Below are 23,635 nucleotides of genomic sequence, written 5' to 3' on the forward strand. Positions count from 1 at the left end.
AGCCTCTCTTCCTGACTAGAACTAGAAAATCTCTATCACTAGTCTCTCCTCTAAGACAAGTCTCTGTCCGATCCACGAGCTCTTCTGCAGCAGTCGGCTTTCCCCCATCTCTTAGTTTAAAAACTGCTCTACAACCTTTTTAATGTTAAATGCCAGCAGTCTGGTTCCACTTTGGTTTAGGTGGAGCCCATCCCCAAAGTTTCCCCAGTTCCTAATCAATCTAAATGCCTCCTCTCTATACCATCATCTCATCCACCCATTGAGTCTCTGAAGCTCTGCCTGCCTACCTGGCCCTGTGCGTGGAACTGGAAGCATTTCTGAGAATGCCACCATAGAGGTCCCAGATTTCAGCCTCTTTCCTTGCAGACTAAATTTGGCCTCCAGGACGTCTCACCTACCGTTCCTTATGTCATTGGTGCCTACATGTACCACGACCACCGGCTCCTCCCCAGCACTACACATAAATCTATCTAGATGCCTCAAGAAATCAGCAACCTTTGCACCAGGCAGACAAGTCACCATATGGTTCTCCCAGTCATCACAAACCCAGCTATCCTTGTTTCTAATGATCAAATCTCCCATTACTAACAGCTGCCTTTTCTTAATGACTGGGGTTCCCTCCCCAGAGAGGTAACCTCAGTGCAAGAGGTTACCCCAACACCATCTGGGAGGAGGGTCCCAACTATGGGAAGGTTTCCCTCTGCTCCCATTGACAGCTCTCCTTCCCTGGGCCTTTCATCCTCCTCAACAGCGCAGTGGCTGTCTGACCAGAGGTGGGAGAAATCTACAAGTGTCCCGGAAAGCCTCATCAACATACTTCTCTGCCTCCCTTAGCGTCTCCAGTTCCATCACCCTGGCCTCCAAAGCCTCCACGCGGTCTCTGAGGGCCAGGAGCTCCTTGCACCGAATGCACACGTAAGCCACCCACCCACAGGGCAGGTAATCATACATGCTACATTGAGAGCAATAAACAGGATAGCAATAAACAGGATAGCCCCCACTCAGCTGCTGGGCTTCTGCCTGCATTCTCTCTTACAGCCACCTAGGTTAACAGGGTTTTTGTTTCAATCAAGAAGTTTGTATTACAGCTTAAGTGTTTTAAAGAATGGCAAGAGTACCTCGCCCCCTTCCCACTCCCCTTCCAAACTCCCTAACAAAACTCCCCGTTTGCAGCCCTGTTTGAAAAGCTCCCTGGTCACTTGCTCCCTGCTTTACAAAGCACTCCCCTGTCACATACCCCCCTGCCCCCAGCCCCTGCTTGAGCCACTCAGGATAGGGGGCTGGGAGTACCCCAGCCCACCCTCCCAGCCCTAGATCTGATTCCTGCATCCCCTCCCACATAACGAGCCCTCACACCCCCTGCTCTGACTTCTGCACCCCCCCCTACATCCTCAACCGCTCCCTGAGCACCAAATGGGAGCTCCTGCACCCCCCCCTCTACATTGCCACCTGCACCCCTCACACCAAATGGGAGCTGCCCCAGGTAAGCACTTCACCCCCCAACCTCCTGCCCCAACCCTGAGCCCCCTCCTGCATCCTAAAACCTGGCCAGACCCTGCACCCCAATCTCCAGCTGCTCCTGAGCCCTAACTCCCTCCCAGACCCTGCACCCCCAGCCCTGACTCCTGCCCCCCCACATCCCCACCTGCATTGCTCGCATGAAACAGGAGCTGCTCCAGGTAAGTGCTCCACTCTCCAACCCCCTGCCCCAAACCTCAGCCCCCTCCCACACCCTAACTCCTGGCCAGACCCTGCACTCCAACATTTTTAATTTTTAATAAAGGGCTCTTATCCAAAGCACTTTAAAATAGTTAGCTAACGGCACAAACAATATATGGAAAGATCATTAAGTGGTGCACCAAGACTCTCAGTCATTTTCAAGTGGTCTGTGGAAAAATCGGTTAGACGACAAAAACAATCAATGTACCTCACTTTATTTTCATTTACTTCCTATTACTTATAGGAGAAGGAGGGGAAAAAAAAGAATGAAAAATGGGGGTGGGAGGGAAATAAGAGAGGGTGATCTTTTTGTTGCTTATGTCCCAAGGAGGGACCCCTAAAATGGAGCTGAGCACAGGGCCCCACTAACGCTAAATCCGCCACTGAGCTTCCGTCTCTGGATACCCCCAGCCAGCATTCAAGGATGCACAGACTGTCTGTGTGATAAGTGACCCTGGATCAGCACCCTGGATCAGCAGCTGACTCCAGCAGCCTGCTCGTTACACCCCAAGCATTATTGTGGTCTGGGTGGAGAAGGCTCACGGTTTGAGAGATCAGGAGTAGGAAGCTTCTGCTGATTATGCCGCACCGAACCCTCAGTTTTACTTGAACAAACAGGAGATATTTGACACTGTGCGATATGGCTCCTGTGCTCTGTTCCCAAAGTGTTCTGCAGCAGGGGAGGGTCTCTGGTAGCTTGTGTGTTACTGGCATATTGGGGTGATGCTGAAACAGGGCAGAGTAGAGGTGGCATTGGGGGGTGGCATGAACCATCTTTCTTCTTTTCCCCTTCCAAGAACCGAGGGGACAGGAACCCTTACCCAGCGAGGTCACATTCTCATAGTTCTCCTGCATGACATCCCTGTAGAGGGCTCTCTGAGTGGGGTCCAGCAGAGCCCACTCTTCCCTGGTGAAATACACAGCCACCTCCTCGAAGGTCACCGGCCCCTGAAAGAGCGAGAGTCCAACACTCAGTATCTGCTGCTCCACTCACAGCCCCCCTATACATGGGGGACAGGAGCCAAACAGAAACTCTGGGTGGATTGCAGTCAGAGTCCCATCCCCACTCCGCTCAGCGCATCCAGGAAATACCAGGGGGAGGGGACGAAGCGAGAGCCCCTCCTGTCTCCCAGCAGATCCATCACACACCTACTAGCCACTGACTGACACAGGAGATGGAGCCCCTAGCAGGGTCCAGGGACAGCTCCCTGGTAGGAAGCCCAACAACCTCCCCATTCTGAAGAGCTGGATGGGAAGGGAGGGGAATCTCCCCCAAGCCTCACTGGTGGGTGCCCCCTTCATATCTCACAGCAGCCGCTGGTTAGTGAGCTCAGGCTCCAGCACTATGAGTCTGGTCAGTTTTCCCAGCCCCATGCAGCTGGGTTATTTTCTGCTCCACAAACTAGAGCATTTCCACCGCCGAACCTCCTGGGTCTGTTCCTAGAATCTAGGCCACATATTAAATAACTCCCAGCAGGTTTAGCACACCCCTGTCCTCCTCCCTTTCTCCACCCTGTGCATTTCCTGCAAACCAGATTCCACCTCCAAACCAGCCTGTGCAAACCTTCCCATCTCCCACGTATTTGCTGTCCCTCTCCCCCGCTGGAGGAACCCACCAGCAACCCCCTGATAATACCTACCTGAACTGGCTCCTCTGCAGCCATTTCTCTCCCCTGTCCAACGAGAAGACGGGATGAACTGGAGTGAAACATGGACGTTATTCTGCAGCCTGGCAGGGCGAGAAGGGCAGTTGTGGAGGTTTCAGAACAGGCTTTAATTCATTTCACAGCATGATTCCCCCAGGCCCTTTTCCCGCACACAGACACCCTAGAGTCTGCCATGATGAGAAAGGCTGGATCTCTTTGTACAGTGTAGACCTGGCCTCTCCTGCCAGGCTAAGCCCACAGAGACATTTTTAACCTCCCTTCTCCCTCCCCTCACCCCGTAACAAAGTCTCTGAACACAAGGCTAGAAAAAAGCAGAACCAAAGGAGTCACTGTGGGGGATTCCCTCAGAGACTGACCCCACGGCAGCCACACCCCAGCAGGAGGGATATGGAGTCAGGAACTGGATTTTCCTCTGTCTGTTTCTCATCTTTTCCACAGGAAAGTGACTCTACCCAGGGTGCAGCAATACATCTGTCTGGGCAGATTAGAGATCTGGAAATCTCTCTCCAAACTCTTCTCTCCCACAGCCCCTTTCAGTCTCTTTCTCCTTTTCCCCTCTCCCTGCCCATCTGGTAGGAAAGTCCCATTCCTGGGTAGTTTGCTCCCCCATGGCTGGATTTGCTCCTGCAATTGTTAATTGGACGAGAAATGAGGGGGGTCTGTTTGTGTGGAGTAATTTTAAGGCCAGACCCCAGGATTTTCCCTTCGTTTCTTTCAGTTACTTGAAATGTCTGGATCAGAATTTAGTATTAACAGGGCCCAGGGCTGCCCTAGGGGGCTAGGACCAGCTGGAGAAAGTCATCCCCTGGGCCAGGCAGAGAAGCAGCTTTAATTCAGGTCACATCCCAGCACAGAACCCCACTGGGGGAGCAGCAGCTGCTAAGCCTGGTCTCCCAGATCACAATGGAGGCTGCAGCCTCTGACCCAGGAAGCTGAACCCCAGTATCCTGAGCAGAGAGGGACAGAGCGTTTGAGCAGCTTCCCTCCTTTAGCTCTCTGGGGAGAGCAGCTAATGAGATCCCCTCCTCACAGGGAGAATTGCTGACCTCATTTGCCCCACTGTCCATCCGGAGTCACTCCTTCTCTTTCCATACAGTGACACTGGATTAACATTGGTCTCAATGAAACCAGATTTCAGAAAGAATGAGTCCAGAACACTGTGGAAGAGACCATTGTGTGGCAGTGCTGACCCGCTTCCCACCTCCCTCACCCCCCAGATCGAGAACAAGGACTGGGGGGCACAAATTTTCCAAACGGAACCAAAAGTTCCTGCAGTTTTCAAAAGAGGAGAAAATCAAAATCTGTGATTTTACACGAACAGTGACTGATAAGTGGATAGAAAGTTATCACAGTGACAGGGCCTGTGAATGGGGAATCCCAGGCAGTGCTTGGAGCCAGGACTCTGGCACAAGTTGATCAGAGAGAAAGATCATGGTTAGTAGAAGTTCCTCACTGCCTGCCTAGGACTCCCCCACAGGAGGATCTACCCTGCCATTTGCCTGGGACCCCCTCCTACACCCAGCGGGACCCCCTGATGCTTTTCAGTGGGACCCCTCACTCTGCTTCCCTGGCATCCCCTGACCTAGTGCCAGGGATCCCCTCCCCCAGCTCTGTGCACTGGGCACGGCAGCGATCCCAGGAGCCAGCCGGGGAAGCCCAGACCGAGCCCCTGGCTCAGCACCAGGCTCCCTCTAACCCCCCTGTCCCGCCTCCCCAAGAGACGCCCACCCCGGCTGTTCTGCAGCCACCAGGCCCCCAGCGATACCCACCTCCAGGACCCACAGCTTCAGGGCTGGGCACATCACAACCACCCCTTGAAACCCCAAATCTCCAGAACCCACCAACCTCACTAGGGTACCCCCTGCCCAGCCACCCAGAGGCCTCCCGCCACCACAATCCCCCTTCAGCTGCTATCTCCCCACACAGCCCCACCCCCACCCAGCAACACTGTTACCTCACAGTGCCTGAGAAGTGGATAGAAAGTGACCACCGCCCCCTGCTGGCCAGTCACACAGGCAGAGGGAGCCCTGGGGGATGTCTCTTGAACTGGAGTATGGAAGGCCTGGAGGGACAATATAGGTAAGAAATGTCCATGGCCTGTCACTAGCAAATAATGGCCACCATGGATCCACCCCAGAGGTGGCTGCATCTTAGCACTGCGGGAAGCAACCCCTCCTGAAGAGCATTTGTCATGGGATTTGGGAAACTTCTGGACCCACACTGCACTCAGAGAGACCTCCTCATCCTGTGCCAGCTGGAGAAAAGAAAAGAGTCCAGCCAACTCTCCCATTAATAGCTGGGAACCACTGATCCCCAAACATGGGGAGGCCTCTGACTTTGATGGGTATTAAATATGTGGCTGGTCTCTTTCTTCGGCAAACATTTTAACAGAGATAAAGGAGGGAACAAATGATTCACAAAGGAGACGGGAAAGATGATCTCTGGCAATTTAACCCCCTACAACATCCAGGATGGAGAAGAACTCAGGGCAACAGGTTCCCTCGAAGGAAGAAATTGCTGGGATTTAGAAACATGGGGAACAGCCTCAAACCCCAGAGGATTTTTAACTGACATTTGATAATGACATAGAAAGAGGCAAAACTTGAGCTTTGAGAGCAATGTTCAGAAATGAAAGAGTTCCCAATCTGAGACATTTTGGATCCACTTTGCAAATTATAGAGAGGAAAGTGGAAAATCAGAGGGATTTTATATCAGTTGTTGATAGGAGGTAAAATCTGAGTGTTTCACATGAATATCTGATAAATGAATAAAGAGGAAATGGGCAACATTTGCAAACATTTTATATCCAGGTTCAAGAATCTGAGCAAAGGTGTAAACCTGAGATTTTCTTGGTATTTTATAATTAGAGAGACAGAGGAAAATCTCAGGGCATATTCAATTAGAAACAGACAACTAGAGAGCAGTGGGGCAAACGTTTAGGGTATTTTATATGAACCTTTGAGATTTGCACAGAAAATGTGTCACAAACTGAGTATTTGATAACATGAGAGAAAAACACCAAGATCTGAGGGGATTTTATATTGCTGTTAACGAACTAGTGGTAGAAGATGACAGAACAAGGAGTAATGGTCTCAGGTTGCAGAGGGGGAGGTTTAGGTTGGACATTAGGAAAAACTTTTTCACTAGTAGGGTGGTGAAGCATGGGAATGGGTTACCTAGGGAGGTGGTGGAATCTCCTTCCTTAGAGATTTTTGAGGTCAGGTTTCACAAAGCCCTGGCTGGGATGATTTAGTTGGGTTTGGTCCTGCTTTGAGCAGGGGGTTGGACTAGATACCTCCTGAGGTCCCTTCCAACCTTGAGATTCTATGATTCTATGATTTTATGAAAACGGGGACTGTTGGACTGGATTTTATACGACTGTCCAATACATAAACACAAAGTGATGGTTCCCCCACCCCCACCATTCCCATGGGCAGCAGGGAGCCCTTTGAGGAGCTGATTAAAAGGGCAAGGGAGGGGGAGCTGGAAGGTCCCTGGATAAAAGAAGGGGGCAGCAGTGGGGGGGCGGGCGGGTGACTGGCAACTGATGGTTGGGGGTAACTGTGTTGGTAGTTAGGGGGCAGCAACTGGGATTGAGAAACGGGGGTCTGGGCAGTCCCCATGGGGGACACGTGCGCCTCCCTTCCCTGCCCTGGCAGAGACCCGGCATCTCATAGAATATCAGGGTTGGAAGGGACCTCAGGAGGTGTCTAGTCCAACCCCCTGCTCGAAGCAGGACCAATCCCCAACTAAATCCCCAAATGGCCCCCGCAAGGAGTCAGCTCCCAGCCCTGGGTTTAGCAGGCCAGTGCTCCAACCACTGAGCCCTCCCACCCCCACTCCAGGGGCACCCATGTGCTGGGGAATGACTCAGGGCAACAATTTCCCACCTAAACAAGGACAAATCGCTGCAGATAAAATGGGTGGGAAAATGCCCCTCACTAGAGAAGATTTTAAACTGACGTTTGAGACTCATGGGGAGAACGGGGGAAATCGGGGGAGACGGGAGAGCTGATCATTGGAGGGGATGGGGGGGAATCGCCCCAGATTTTATAGCCCCGTGTGAGACACTGAGCGAGAAAAGGGGCAGAACTAGAGAGAATTTGTATCGGGGGTGAGAGGCAAGTGGCACAAACAGGGACAGGATCCAATTAACCCCCCTCCCCCCTTCGCCCGCCCGCCACTTCCCCCCCCGGGGAATTTCCTGGCTGCACAGAGACAGTTCAACACCCCCCCCGCGTCCCACTGACCTTCCCCCCCCTACAACTCCAGCTTCTCCCCTCCCTGCCTGACACCCCCCATCTCCCCCCACACCACAGGGGATCCCCCCCCCCACCAGGCCCCAGTCTCTGCCCCCCAAATCCCACTGGGGCTGAGGCGGCTCCGAGGCTTCTCCCAGGTTCCCCGGGGCAGAGTCACTTTCCTGCCCAGCCCCAGTGCCCCCCCCGGGGTCTCTCACTCACATCTTAGCACAGGGGGAATCAACCCCTGACAGAGGCCATTTGCTATGGGGTTTGGGATACTTCTCAACTCACACTGCACTCACAGAGACCTCCTCAACCTGTGCCAGCTGGAGAAAAAAAAAAGGGTCCAGCCAACTCTCCCATTACCAGCTGGGAACCACTGAGCCCCAAACAGGGGGAGGCCTCGAGCTTTGATGTGTATTAAAGATGTGGCTGGTCTCTTTCATCAGCAAACATTTTAACAGAGGTAAAGGGGGGAAGAAATGGTTCTCAAAGGAGAGGGGAAAGATCAACACTGGGAAATTTAACCCCCTGCAACCTCCAGGATGGACAGTGATTCAGGGCAACAGGTTTCCTCCAAGAAAGGAGAAGTTGCTGGGATTGAGACACTGAAGCTGAGAAAAGGGGTAAATCTGAGATTTTCTTAGTATTTTATAATTAGAGAGACAGGGGGAAATCTCAGGGCATATTCAATGAGAAACAAACAACTAGAGAGAAGTGGAGCAAATGTTTAGGGTATTTTATATCAACCCTTGAGATTTGCAGAAAAAACGTGTCACAAACTATGCAACTGGAGGTGGAGAATCAGACTCCTGGAGAGACCAGGGGGAAATGGGGGAGGCGGGAGAGCGGCTCGTTGGCGGGGAAAGGGGCGAATCGCCCCGGATTTTACAGCCCGGGTGAGACACTGAGCGAGAAAAGGGGCAGAACTGGAGAGAATTTGTATCGGGGGCGAGAGGCAAGTGGCACCAACAGGGACAGGAGCCAATTAACCCCCCTCCCCCCTTCGCCCGCCCGCGTCCCACTGACCTTCCCCCCCCCCCAGCTCCGGCTTCTCCCCTCCCTGCCCGACACCCCCCTCCCCCCTTCGCCCGCCCGCCCCCCCCCGCTCCACCTTCTCCCCCCCCCCCCCCGCCCGACACCCCCCCCACAGACCCCCCGCCCCGCCCCGCCCCGCCCCCCATATCCCAGCGGGCTGGGGCGGGCAGAGAAGCTCCAACGGCCCCGCGCGAGCCAGGCAGAGCCGCAGGGGCCCGCGCGCGTTTGCAACAACTCGGCTTGGTCTCTCCCCCCAACGTCACTTCCGTTCCAGGGAGAGTCAGGAACTACATCTCCCAGCCTGCCCCGGGGGCGCTTCCGCTCTCCCCAGCCCAGGTAAGGGAGGGTTTCAGCAGGTAAAATCGCGCATGCTCCGTGCGAGCCCCGCTGGGGGCGGGAGAACAAAGCTGCTGCTGCCGCCTCCGCGTGAGCCGGGCCCGGGCTGAGCCGCCGCTGCTGCTCCCGGGGGGGGCGGGTCTGTGCGGGGGGGCCCGGCCGGAGGGGTTTCTCCAGCTGGGCCCCGCCCCCCGGGCAGCCCCGGGCTCTGCCCGCCCCAGCCCCGCCCGGAGCCCCCGGGGAGTGAGAGACCCCGGGGGGGGGCGAGCACGTGACTCTGCCCCGGGGAACCCGGGAGAAGCCTCGGAGCCGCCTCGGCTCCAGCGGAGCCGCAGCAGGATCCGCCCCCCCCCCCCCCGCTGGGATGGGGGGGGCCCGGCGGGGGGGGTGTCGGGCGGGGGGGGAGAAGCTGGAGCGGTGGGGGGAAGGTCGGTGGGACGCGGGGGGGGAAGTGGCGGGCGGGCGAAGGGGGGAGGGGGGTTAATTGGATCCTGTCCCTGTTTGTGCCACTTGCCTCTCGCCCCCGATACAAATTCTCTCCAGTTCTGCCCCTTTTCTCGCTCAGTGTCTCACCCGGGCTGTAAAATCCGGGGCGATTCGCCCCTTTCCCCTCCAAGGAGCCGCTCTCCCGTCTCCCCCATTTCCCCCTGGTCTCTCCAGGAGTCTGATTCTCCACCTTCAGTTGCAGGTCGTGACACGTTTTCTCTGCACATCTCAAGGGTGGATGTGCCCAGCCCTGAGGCTGTGGGTCCTGGAGGTGGGTATCGCTGGGGGCCGTTGGCTGCAGAACAGCCGGGGTGGGTGTCTCTTGGGGAGGTGGGACAGGGGGTTAGAGGGAGCCTGGTGCTGTGCCAGGGGCTCCGTCTGGGCTTCCCTGGCTGGCTCCTGGCATCGCTGCCGTGCCCAGTGCACAGAGCTGGGGGAGGGGATCCCTGGCACTAGGTCAGGGGATGCCAGGGAAGCAGAGTGAGGGGTCCCACTGAAAAGCATCGGGGGGTCCCGCTGGGTGGAGGAGGGGGTCCCAGACAAACGGCAGGGCAGATCCTGCTGGTGGTGGTGTGCGGGGCGGGTCCTAGGCAGGCAGTGAGGAACTGAGTTCCCAGTAGGCGAGTCTCTGGCTGCTGGGGGCTCTTGGTCGGGGGAACCCTTTGGGATTCCCAACCTGACAGTTATGGTCTGGTGGGGCTTCCCTGGCCGGTGGGGCTTTGAGGGGTATCTGGGGTCCCTGGCTGGGGACTCTGGGGTCTGCGTCCCAGGGAATAGCTGCTGGGCCCCTGGCTGTGGGAACTTCTACTAACCATGATCCTTCTCTCTGATCAACTCGTGTCAGAGTCCTGGCTCCAAGCACTGCCCGGCATTCCCCAGTCACCGTCCCTGTCACTGTGATAACTTTCTGTCCACTTATCAGACACTGTGAGTGTGAAATCACAGATTTTGCTTTTCTCCTCTTTTGAAAACTGCAGGAACTTTCGGTTCTGTTTGGAAAATTTGTGCCCCCCAATCCTTGTCCTCGATCTGGGGGGTGAGGGAGGTGGGCAGGGGGTCAGCACTGCCACACAGTGGTCTCTTCCACAGCGTTCTGGACTCATTCTTTCTGAACTCTGGTTTCATTGAGACCATTGTTAATCCAGAGTCACTGCATGGAAAGACAAGGAGTGACTCTGGATCGACAGTGGGGCTAATGAGACCAGCAATTCTCCCTGTGAGGAGGGGCTCTCATTAGCTGCTCTCCCCAGAGAGCTAAAGGAGGGAAGCTGCTCAGACGCGCTGTCCCTCTCTGCTCAGGATATTGGGGTTCAGCTTCCTGGGTCAGACGCTGCAGCCTCCATTGTGATCTGGGAGACCAGGCTTAGCAGCTGCTGCTCCCCCAGTGGGGTTCTGTGCTGGGAAGTGACCTGAATTAAAGCTGCTTCTCTGCCTGGCCCAGGGGATGACTTTCTCCAGCTGGTCCTAGCCCCCTAGGGCAGCCCTGGGCCCTGTTAATACTAAATTCTGAGCCAGACATTCCAAGTAACTGAAAGAAACAAAAGGAAAATGCTGGGGTCTGGCCTTAAAATGACTCTACACAAACAGACTCCCCCCTCTCATTTCTCATCCAATTAACAATTGCAGGAGCAAATCCAGCCCTGGGGGAGCAAACTACCCAGGAATGGGACTTTCCTACCAGACGGGCAGGGAGAGGGGAAAAGGAGATAGAAGGAGAAAGAGAGACTGAAAGGGGCTGTGGGAGAGAAGAGTTTGGAGAGAGATTTCCAGATCTCTAATCTGCCCAGACAGATGTATTACTGCACCCTGGGTAGAGTCACTTTCCTGTGGAAAAGATGAGAATCAGACAGAGGAAAATCCAGTTCCTGACTCCATATCCCTCCTGCTGGAGTGTGGCTGCCATGGGGTCAGTGTCCGAGGGAATCCCCCCCAGTGACTCCTTTGGTTCTGCTTTTTTCTAGCCTTGTGTTCAGAGACTTTGTTACGGGGTGATGGGAGGGAGATGGGAGGTTGAAAATGTCTCTGTGGGCTTAGCCTGGCAGGAGAGGCCAGGTCTACACTGTACAAAGAGATCAAGCCTTTCTCAGCATGGCAGACTCTAGGGTGTCTGTCTGCAGGGAAAGGGCCTGGGGGAATCATGCTGTGAAATGAATTAAAGCCTGTTCTGAAACCTTCACAACTGCCCTTCTCGCCCTGCCAGGCTGCGGAATAATGTCCATGTTTCGCTCCAGTTCATCCCGTCCTCTTGTTGGACAGGGGAGAGAAATGGCTGCAGAGGAGCCAGTTCAGGTAGGTATTATCAGGGGGTTGCTGGTGGGTTCCTCCAGGGGGGGAGAGGGTCAGCAAATCCGTGGGAGATGGAAAGTTTGCACAGGCTGGTTTGGAGGTTGCAGTCTGGTTTGCAGGAAATGCACAGGGTGGAGAAAGGGAGGAGGACAGGGGTGTGCGGAACCTGCTGGGAGTTATTTAATATGCGGCCTAGATTCTAGGAACAGACCCAGGAGGTTCGGCGGTGGAAATGCTCTAGTTTGTGGAGCAGAAAATAACCCAGCTGCGTGGGGCTGGGAAAACTGACCAGACTCATAGTGCTGGAGCCCGACCTGGCTAACCAGCGGCTGCTGTGAGATATGAAGGGGGCACCCACCAGTGAGGCTTAGGGGAGATTCCCCTCCCTTCCCATCCAGCTCTTCAGAATGGGGAGGTTGTTGGGCTTCCTACCAGGGAGCTCTCCCTGGACCCTGCTAGGGGCTCCATCTCCTGAATCAGTCTGTGGCTAGTAGGGGGGTGATGGCTCTGCTGGGAGAGAGGAGGGGCTCTCGCTTTGTCCCCTCCCCCTGGTGTTTCCTGGATGCTCTGAGCAGGGTGGGGGTGGGACTCTGACTGCAATCCACCCAGAGTTTCTGTTTGGCTCCTGTCCTCCATGTATAGGGGGGCTGTGAGTGGGGCAGCAGGTACTGAGTGTTGGACTCTTGCTCTTTCAGGGGCCGGTGACCTTCGAGGAGGTGGCTGTGTACTTCACCAGGGAAGAGGGGGCTCTGCTGGACCCCACTCAGAGAGCCCTTTACTGGGATGTCATGCAGGAGAACTATGAGAATGTGACCTCGCTGGGTAAGGGTTACTCTCCCCTCTGTTCTTGGAAGAGGAAAAGAAGGGACATGGTTCACAGCAGCCCCACAATGCCACCTCTACTCTGCCCTGTTTCAGCATCACCCCAATATGCCAGTGACACACACGCTACCAGAGACCCTCCCCTGCTGCAGAACACTTTGGGATCAGAGCACAGGAGCCGTATCGCACAGTGTCAAATAGCTCCTGTTTCCTCAAGTAAAACTGAGGGTTCAGTGCGGCATAATCAGCAGAAGCTTCCTACCCCTGACCTCTCAAACCCTGAGCCTTCTCCACCCAGACCACAATAATGCTTGGGGTGTAACGAGCAGGCTGCTGGAGTCAGAGCTGCTGGCCCAGGGTCACTTATCACACAGACAGTCCGTGCGTCCTTGGATGCTGGCTGGGGGTATCCAGAGAAGGAAGCTCAGTGGCGGATTTAGCGTTAGTTGGGCCCTGTGCTCAGCTCCATTTTAGGGGTCCCTCCTGGGGACATAGGCAAGAAAAAGAACATTCTCTCATTTCCCTCCCACCCCCATTTTTCATTCTTTTTTTCCTTCCTCCTCCTCTTATAAGTAATAGGAAGTAAATGAAAATAAAGTGAGGTACCTTGATTGTTTTTGTTGTCTAACCGATTTTTTCCACAGACCACTTGAAAATCGCTGAGAGTCTTGGTGCACCACTTAATGATCTTTCCATATATTGTTTGTACTGTTAGCTAACTATTGTAAAGCGCTTTGGATAAGAGCCCTTTATTAAAAATTAAAAATGTTGGCGTGCAGGGTCTGGCCAGGAGTTAGGGTGTGGGAGGGGGCAGGGGGTTGGGGTGTGGAGCACTTACCTGAGCAGCTCCTGTTTCATTCGAGCAATGCAGGTGAGGATGTGGGAGGGCAGGAGTCAGGGTGGGCAGGAGGCTTCTGGGAGGGGGGCAGGAGTCAGGAGTCAGGGCTGGGGGTGTGTGATGGGCAGGGGGTGGGGGATAAGTGGTTATGGGTGGTTGCAGGAATCAGGGAGGGCAGGGAACTGGGGTGTGTTTGAGAGGGGTGAAGGAGTAAGGGCTGGGGGTGTGAGGGGGTGCAGGAGTCAGGGAGGGCAGGGTGTTCAGGGGGCAGGAGTCAGGGCTGGGGGTGCAGGGTCTGGGAGGGAGTTGGGGTGCAGGAGCAGCTGGGGATTGGGGGTGCAGGGTCTGGCCAGGTTTTAGGATGCAGGAGGGGGCTCAGGGTTGGGGCAGGAGGTTGGGGTGTGAAGTGCTTACTTGGGGCAGCTCCCATGTGGTGTGAGGGGTGCAGGTGGCAGTGTAGAGGGGGGTGTGCAGGAGCTCCCATTTGGTGCTCAGGGTGCGGTTGAGGATGTGGGGGGGTGGTGCAGGAGTCAGAGCATGGGGTGTGAGGGCTCCTTATGGGGAGGGGATGCAGGAGTCAGGTCTGGGGGCTGGGAGGGTGGGCTGGGGTACTGGGGGTGCTCCCAGCCCCCTACCCTGAGTGGCTCAAGCAGGGGCTGGGGGCAGTGGGGTATGTGATAGGGGAGTGCTTTGGAAAGCAGTGAGCAAGTGACCAGGGAGCTTTTCAAACAGGGCTGCTAATGGGGAGTTTTGTGAGGGAGTTTGGAAGGGGAGTGGGAAGGGGGCGAGGTACTCTTGCCATTCTTTAAAACATTTAAGCTATAATACAAACTTCTTGGTTGAAACAAAACCCCTGTTGTTAACCTAGGTAGCTGTAAGAGAGAATGCAGGCAGAAGCCCAGCAGCTGAGTGGGGGCTATCCTGTTTATTGCTATCCTGTTTATTGCTCTCAATGTAGCATGTATGATTACCTGCCCTGTGGGCGGGTGGCTTACGTGTGCATTCGGTGCAAGGAGCTCCTGGCCCTCAGAGACCGCGTGGAGGCTTTGGAGGCCAGGGTGATGGAACTGGAGATGCTAAAGGAGGCAGAGAAGTATGTTGATGAGGCTTTCCAGGACACTTGTAGATTTCTCCCACCTCTGGTCAGACAGCCACTGCGCTGATGAGGAGGATGAAAGGCCCAGGGAAGGAGAACTGTCAATGGGAGCAGAGGGAAACCTTCCCATAGTTGGGACCCTCCTCCCAGATGGTGTTGGGGTAACCTCTTGCACTGAGGTTACCTTGCCAGGGGAGGGAACCCCAGTCATTAAGAAAAGGCAGCTGTTAGTAATGGGAGATTTGATCATTAGAAACAAGGATAGCTGGGTTTGTGATGACCGGGAGAACCGTATGGTGACTTGTCTCCCTGGTGCAAAGGTTGCTGATTTCTTGAGGCATCTAGATAGATTTATGTGTAGTGCTGGGGAGGAGCCGGTGGTCGTGGTACATGTAGGCACCAATGACATAAGGAACGGTAGGTGAGACGTACTGGAGGCCAAATTTAGTCTGCGAGGAAAGAGACTGAAATCTGGGACCTCTATGGTGGCATTCTCAGAAATGCTTCCAGTTCCATGCACAGGGCCAGGTAGGCAGGCAGAGCTTCAGTGTCTCAATGAATGAATGGATGAGATGATGGTGTAGAGAGGAGGTGTTTAGATTGATTAGGAACTGGGGAAACTTTGGGGATGGGTGAGCCTATACAGGAAGGATGGGCTCCACCTAAACCAAAGTGGAACCAGACTGCTGGCACTTAACATTAAAAAGGTTGCAGAGCAGTTTTTAAACTAAGATGGAGGAAAGTCAATGGCTGCAGAGGAGCTCGTGGATCGGACAGAGACTTGTCTTAGAGGAGAGTCTAGTGATAGAGATTTTCTAGTTCTAGTCAGGCAGAGAGGCTGGAAGAGGATAAAGTAGGGGCCAGATCAGACAAGAAGCATTCACACACACAAGAATCTGACACATCAGAAAAGGGCAGACAAATAAACAGTGACGAGTTTTTAAAGTGCTTGTACACAAATGCTAGAAGTCTAAATAATAGGATGGGTGAATTAGAGTGCCTCGTGTCAAAGGAGGATATTGACATAATAGGCATCACAGAAACCTGGTGGAGTGAGGACAATCGATGGGACACAATCATTCCAGGGTACAAAATATATCGGAAGGACAGAGCAGGTCATCCTCGGGGGGGGGGGGGGGGGAGTGGCACTGTATGTTTAAGAAAATGTAAACTCAAATGAAGTAAAAATCTTAAATGAAACCGCATGTTCCATAGAATCTCTATGGATAGTAATTCCATGCTCTAATAAGAATATAATAATAGGGATCTGTTATCGACCACCTGTCAAAGACAGTGACAGTGAGGATGAAATGCGAAGGGAGATTAGAGAGGCTATCAAAATAAAGAACTCCATAATAGTGGGAGATTTCAATTATCCCCATATTGACTGGGTACATGTCACCTCAGGACAAAATGCAGAGACAAAATTTCTGGATACTTTAAATGACTGTTTCTTGGAGCAGCTGGTGGTAAGAACCCGCAATGGGAGAAGCAACTCTCGATTTAGTGCTGAGTGGAGCGCAGGATCTAGTCCAAGGGCTAACTGTAACATGACCACTTGGAAATAGTGACCATAATATAACAACATATAACATTCCTGTGGTGGGAAAAACAGCTCAACACTGGCATTTAATTTCAGGAAGGGGAACTATGCAAAAATGAGGGGGTTAGTTAAACAGAAATTAAAAGGTACAATGACTAGAGTGAAATCCCTGCAAGCTGCATGGACACTTTTCAAAAACACAATATGAGAGGCCCAACTTAAATATATACCCCAAATTAAAAAACACAGCAAAAGAACTAAAAAAGAGTCACCGTGGCTTAATGACCATGTAAAAGAAGCAGTGAGAGATAAAAAGGCATCTTCTAAAAAGTGGAAGTCAAATCCTAGTGAGGTACATAGAAAGGAGCATAAACACTACCAAATTAAGTGTAAAAATGTAATTAGAAAAGCCAAAGAGGAGTTTGAAGAAGGGGCTAGCCAAAAACCTCAAAAGGTAATAACAAAACAGGAAGCCTGCTAAACAACCAGTGGGACCACTGGACGATTGAGATACAAAAGGAGCCCTTAAAGACGATAAAGTCATTGTGGAGAAACTAAATGGATTCTTTGCTTCAGTCTTCATGGCTGAGGATGTTGGTGAGATTTGTGGGTGACAAATCTGAGAAATTGCCACAGATTGAAGTGTGACTAGAGGGGGTTTTGGAACTACTTGATAAACTTAACTGTAACAAGTCACCGGAACCAGATGGTATTTACCAAGAGTTCTGAAGGAACTCAAATGTGAAATTGGGGAACTATTAGCTATGGTTTGTAACCTGTCCTTTAAATCGGTTTCTGTACCCAATGACTGGAAGATTGCTAATGTAACGCCAATATTTAAAAAGGGCTCTAGAGGCGATCCTGGCAGTTGCAGACTGGTAAGTCTAACGTCTGTACCAGGCAAATTAGTTGAAACAGTAGTAAAGGAATAAAATTGTCAGGCACATAGAAGAACAAAAATTGTTGAACAAAAGTCAATATGGTTTCTGTAAAGGGAAATCATGTCTTACTAATCTATTAGAGTTCTTTGAAGGTGTCAACAAACATGTGGACAAGGGGGATCCAGTGGACATAGTGTACTTAGATTTCCAGAAAGCATTTGAGAAGGTCCCTCACCAAAGGCTCTTACATAAATTATGTTATGGGATAAGAGGGAAGATCTGGTTAAAAGACAGGGAACAAAGGGTAGGAATAAATGGTAAATTTTCAGAATGGAGAGGAGTAACTAGTGATGTTCCCCAAGGGTCAGTCCTAGGACCAATCCTATTCAACATATTCATAAATGATCTGGAGAAAGGGGTAAACAGTGAGGTGGCAAAGTTTGCAGATGATACTTGTGATGATGCGGTTCTGGTGGGACCCAATTGAGAGTGACAAATCGCTTAAAACAGAGCAGTTACAGCCCAAGGCTGGGATTTTTCCACCTCTAAGGCAAACCAAACCAGCCAGACAAAGAGGACTTTGGTTTCACCCCACTGGTTAACCACAAGTCACACAAGCAATTCCCTTAGACACTCCAGTCTTCCAGTATCACCACCAGTGCACTGATGAATGGGATGAACCAACACCCCAATAAAAGAAAAAGGTTCTCTCGATCCCAAAGAATCAAACCCCAGACCCGGGTCAATGAACAAATCAGATCTTACCCACAAATCACGCTGTTGCCAATCCTTTAGAATCTAAAGGTTTATTCATCAAAGGAAAAACATAGAGATGAGAGCTAGAATTGGTTAAATGGAATCAATTACATGCAGTAATGGCAAAGTTCTTAGTTCAGGCTTGTAGCAGTGATGGAGTAAATTGCAGGGTCAAATCAAGTCTCTGGAGTACATCCTCCTCAGGGATGGGTCAGTCAGTCCTTTGTTGAGAGCTTCAGTTTGTAGCAAAGTTCCTCCAGAGGTAAGAAGCAGGATTGAAAACAAGATGGAGATGAGGCATCAGGAAAAAGATCTTTTTGTCATTGTGGATAGTTCTCTGAAGACATCCAGCAGTGTGCAGCGGAAGTCAAAAAAGCAAACAGGATGTTAGGAATTATTTAGAAAGGGATAGACGGTAATACAGAGAATATCTTAGTGCCCTTGTATAAATCAATGGAAATAACTAATTTAGACCCCATCATTTTATATGTATATTTGGGATTATGTTTGCCAATGGGCTGCAATATGTGTTATCCTGACATCTAGTACTGCTGAGATCCTGCATTCAATAATATCCCTGCCTTTCCTGTTCCCGTTCTCCACTGAGCCCCACGCTTATGTTCCCAGCTTCCCCAGGACTCTGTCTTTGTCTCTGGACACATCTGTCAGCAAGAAGCAGTGCCAGGGAGACTTCGATTTCTGGAACATGGATTTACTTTCTGTGTGTTTTAGGAGACTCTTTGAAATTGAGTGTCTGTGACATTAAGCACAGTACAATCTGGACTGTTAACAGCTGTGTCCCCTCAGTTCCCCAGGCGGGGTGCCTTTTACACTGCTCTACTGTGAGAGCAGCCACTCCTGGGCAGTTCACACTCAGTCTCCAGCATGTAACTCGCTCCCAGCTACACAGTATTGAGTGCTGCTAGACAGTGACTCACAAATTACAGTGCCCCACAGGAGAACCCCAGAAAATTCTCTGGTCCCAGACTTCCCCCAGAAATGTGCATCTTGCACTGTCTAGCACACTACTGAACAATGGGAGCTCATATGAAATCTGTTGTTTCATCAGTGGAAAATGACATGCACCAGCCTTGTTATTCCAAATGGAGTTTCCAACACACTTTAATCCAAACACACTGGTTTGATTTAAAAAAAAGGAAACAAAATTAACTACTGAAAAAAAAGATTTGAAGTGACTATAAGTAATGAGGCATAAAAGTCAGAATTGTTTATGAAAGAAATGCAAAGATAAAACACAAACTAATGTTTAACTTAACAAGCTAAAAGGGATTTAAAACAAATGTTTCTCTCACCATCTGCTGAGACAGGCTGGTTTTCCTTTCAGCCAGGACTCCCCCTCACCTGCCCCTGCCGCCCACATTCAGTTCTTCAGGAGTTGTCATGAACAGAGGGAAAAGGGGGAGAGAGAGAGAGAGTCTCATGCATTTTCCTCACCTCTTTTTATAATTCAGTCCTTTGTACTAGAAACCACTTCAGTTCTCAGCTGAGTCATGGTGACAGGCTGTCATAGATACGAGCTTCAAGTGTCCCTGTGATGGAATGTAAATGTCTTTTTCACACCTTCCCCATGGTGGAGAATGGCTATTTGACCAGCTGTTTGCCTTGCTGTCTCTGAGGAATTTAAGGTTAGGGCTGCAGCTTTTTCAGTAATATCATACCGTAAAATCTCATCACTTTACATACAATGTTGCTACACAGTTTAACAGGAGGATAAACAGTAGATTATGTCTTTTCAAATGGTACCTAACAAGCCATACAGTGATAAATGAAGGGGAGGGGAGGGGAGGGATCTCCCTTTTATAAACACCCAGCCAGCCAGTTGGCTGTAAAATCCCTGTTGGTGCGAGTTCTCTGCTTGCTCTACCTCTAAAGGGTTAACAAGCCAACAGGGTTTAAAAAAAACGAAAAAAGTATTGGGCACCTGAGCAAAAGAGCCAATGGAAAGGCTAGAACTTTGTTAAATGTCTATGTGTTCCCAACATATATATGGGTATTATAGTCCCTCACAAGCAAGGTGTTCGGCATCTTCAAACACCTGAGGAACCGGTCCTGGGAATTGACTGGTTTATTAAGTGACACTGTATGGAATTGAGAGACACTTTATATTATTATTATATTATTATAAATACTGTGGCAAATTGCCGGTACTGTTATGCTGGGTCTCGCGCTTTCTCTTCTTTGGGGAAGGTTCAGGGCACCATTGCTTGCCTCTGAATCGGTATTTTAATTACCCCACTAGTGTCCTTGAGGAGGGGAGTGGAGAGGGAGGGACCTGGGCCCGCCCTCTTCTCCAGGTCCCAACCCAGGGGCCCTGAGGTTAGTGGTGAACCACTTGAACTGGCAGTTCCTTCCCCTGGGCTACTTCCCTCTCCTGCCCTTCAGCTTGTGGAGGGGCTTCTTGCCCTCCTTCTACACAAGCCAGGTGCCCCTTACCTAGGGTTTTTGGATTTCTCAGCCCACCGCAGCACTCCTCCAAACTTTCCTTTTGTCTCTCTTCAAAACTGTTCTCTGCTCCAACTCCTTCAAACTGCTCTCTGCTCCAACCAAACCTTCCTGCTCCAACTCCCACACTGTCTGACTGAAGCAGGGTTTTTTTATCACCTGACTGACTGCTGGTGCTCTAATTGGCTTCAGGTGCTCTAGTTAATCTATAGCAAACCTTCCTCCCCTTGTAGGGAATAAGGTTCCCTGCTAACACTCTCCTGCTGCCCTCTGGCCATGCTGTATCACATATCCCCCCCCCAGCTGAACACCAAGGGGTTGGGCTTCTTGGGATGAGAGGCAGTGCAGTCGCGATAGGCCATCAGTGTTGCCATGTTGGCTTCCAGCCCTATGCTGGACCCGGAAATGGAAAGGCTGCAGAGAGAGGAACCACCTCATCACTCTAGCGTTCCTCTCCTTGTTCCTGTGCATCCACTGGAGGGGGGCATGGTCTGTCACGAGGGTAAACCGCCGCCCCAGGAGATAGTAGCGGAGAGTCTCCATAGCCCATTTTATCGCCAGACATTCCTTTTCGACAACAGCGTACTTTTGTTCCCTGGGGAGGAGCTTCCGGCTGAGGTACAAGATGGGGTGCTCCTCCTCCCCTACCATCTGGGAAAGGACGGCACCGAGCCCCACCTCCGAGGCATCCGTTTGTAGGATGAATTCCTTCTCGAAGTCTGGGGCTATGAGTACTGGATGGCAGCATAGGGCTGTCCGTAAATCTACAAATGCTTCTTCAGTTGCATCAGTCCACTTAACTATCTCGGGGCCTCGAGCTTTTATCAGATCCATCAGTGGCCCTGCTCTTGTGGCAAAATGAGGGATGAATCTCCGATAGAATCCTACTATCCCTAAAAACGTTCTGACCTGCTGTTTGCGGATTGGTCGAGGCCAACCTTGTATTGCCTCCACTTTGTTCCATTGGGGTTTTACCAAACCTCTCCCTACTACATGCCCGAGGTATCTGGCCTCAGCTAGTCCTATCACGCACTTGAGAGGGTTAGCAGTGAGACCAGCCTTTCGCAGGGCGTCCAGCACTGCTTCTACTTTTCCTAGGTGCATTTCCCAGTCAGGGCTATGGATGACTATGTCGTCTAGCTAGGCGGCGGCATACTTGGCACGGGGTCGTAGTAACTTATCCATAAGTCGTTGGAATGTTGCAGGGGCCCCATGGAGTCCAAAAGGGAGGACAGTGTATTGAAACAGGCCATCGGGTGTAGAGAAGGCAGTCTTTTCCTTGGCATCCTTGGCCAGGGGAATTTGCCAATGTCCTTTGGTCAGATCCAGAGTGATTAGGTATCAGGCCTTGCCTAACTGATCAACTAGCTCGTCAGTGCGTGGTATCGGGTAGGCATTGAAGTGAGATACTTCATTCAATTTCCGGAAGTCGTTACAAAACCTCAGGGTGCCATCAGGCTTGGGGACTAGGACGATCGGACTGGACCACTGACTGTGGGATTCTTCAATGACCCCGAGTTCCAGCATCTTCTTCACTTCCATCCTAATTTCTTCCCTTTTAGCGTCCGGTATTCGATGTGGTCTTATCGTCACCCTTACTCTGGGGCTGGTGACAATATGATGTTGGACTAGTGTCGTTCATCCCGGTTATGTACAGAATACGTCCTGGTTCCGGTGGATCATTTCAATGACCTCTGTTCGTTGTTCTGGGGTTAATTCTGGAGATATCTTTACCTGTCTCCGTGGGTCGTCTGTCTGAGGGTGGAGCTCCTCGAATGACCAGACACGTCTCTCATTCATGCCAGGGCTTCAGTAAGTTGAATTGGTAGATTTGCTCTGGCTTTCGGTGGTCTGGTTGTCTAACCTTATAGTTCACTTCCCCAATGGCCTCCACTATCTCATATGGTCCGTGCCAGCTGACTAGAAGTTTGCTTTCTGCTGTCGGCACTAACACCATCACCCGTTCCCCTGGCTGAAATCTCCGTTCTTTCGCCCGACAGTTGTAATATGTCCGCTGGGCCTCTTGTGCTTTTTCCAAATGTTCCCGTACTATCGGAGTTACTCGAGTTATTCGCTCTCTCATCTGTGTCATGTGCTCAATGACATTCTTTCCTGGGTTGGGTTGTTCCTCCCAGTCTTCCTTGGCGATATCTAATATCCCGCATGGGTGGTGTCCATATAATAGTTCAAAGGGAGAAAAACCCGTGGACGCCTGGGGGACTTCCCGTATAGCGAACATTAAATACGGTAGAAGGGTATCCCAGTCTTTTCCATCCTGTGCTACCACCTTCCGGATCATACTTTTAAGGGTACGATTAAATCGCTCGACCAGTCCATCTGTTTGTGGATGGTAGACTGAGGTCTGTATGGCCTGGATGCGGAGCAGGGCACATAAGTCTTTCATTAGCTTTGACATGAACGGGGTTCCTTGGTCTGTCAGGATCTCCTTAGGGATGCCCACTCTGGTGAATACCTGTAGTAGTTCCTTTGCTATTGCCTTGGATGTGGGGTTTCTTAAAGGAATGGCCTCTGGATACCGCGTGGCATAGTCAAGGATGACTAGTGCGTTTCGGTGGTCCCGTGCCGATTTTTCTAATGGGCCCACTATGTCCATGGCTATCCTCTCGAAAGGGACGTCAATAATAGGCAAAGGTACTAATGGGGCCCGCAAGTGAGGTCGGGGCTATGCAACTGGAATTCAGGGCTGGAGGCACAATAACGCTGGACTTCTGCTCGTATCCCTGGCCAATAAAACCTCCTTAGGATTCTATCCAGTGTCTTGTCTACCCTTAGATGTCCCCCAAATAGATGGCTGTGAGCTAACTCTAGTACTGCCCTTATGTGTTTCCGTGGGACTAAGAGTTGCTCTACTTCTTCCCCTCGAATTTGCTCTATTCTGTACAAAAGATCGCGTTTGAGCACATAATATGGCCTTGGGCCTTTGATCTTTCCTTCCACAGGCACACCATTTACTTCCGCTACCTCCTCCCTCACGTTTGCATATAACAGATCATCGGTCTGGTCCTGCCCAAAAGTCTCACGTGCAGTACCCAACTGACCTAATTCTAGGGGGCCTATTTCTACTCTTCCCCCTGGGGTGCTCCCACTTGGGCTAGGAACCGCCTCCGAGTCTTCCTTGGCCTGAATTATCTCCTGCTCTCCTGAGCGGGTTCGCTTACCCACAAGGGAAGTTTTTTGATTCTCTGCTAGAATCCTGGTCCCTAATCTTTTATCTGCCCTTCGTTCTCACCTAGACTTTCGGGGTTTCCCAGAGGATGAGAATAACCCTGGAGCAAATTTGGCAAACATTGGGCTGATGCTATTTGTAGGTGCCTCCGTCTCAGCCTGGGGGTTGCTACCCTCCCCTGGCTCTATTGGGGTAAGTAAGCTCTTAAACCCGGGGAAGTCTACCAATTAAAACAGGGTAGGGGAGCTTGGGGACCACCCCTGCAGAAACCCT

At 51.6% G+C, this 23,635-nt stretch overlaps 1 protein-coding gene across 1 annotated transcript in view; it reads right to left on the reverse strand.

The window, feature by feature from the left end:
- Positions 1-22,789, reverse strand: part of LOC123358220 (polyunsaturated fatty acid lipoxygenase ALOX15B-like) — a 44,097-nt gene extending 21,308 nt beyond the window's left edge. The window contains exon 1 of the mRNA XM_045000884.1: positions 22,040-22,789. Coding sequence (XP_044856819.1) covers positions 22,040-22,789 — 750 coding nt within the window. The remainder of the gene's footprint in view (positions 1-22,039) is intronic.
- Positions 22,790-23,635: the final 846 nt, after the last annotated feature.

This window comes from Mauremys mutica, unplaced genomic scaffold, assembly GCF_020497125.1.
Source record: "Mauremys mutica isolate MM-2020 ecotype Southern unplaced genomic scaffold, ASM2049712v1 Super-Scaffold_100033, whole genome shotgun sequence".
Classification (NCBI taxonomy): Eukaryota; Metazoa; Chordata; order Testudines; family Geoemydidae; genus Mauremys; species Mauremys mutica.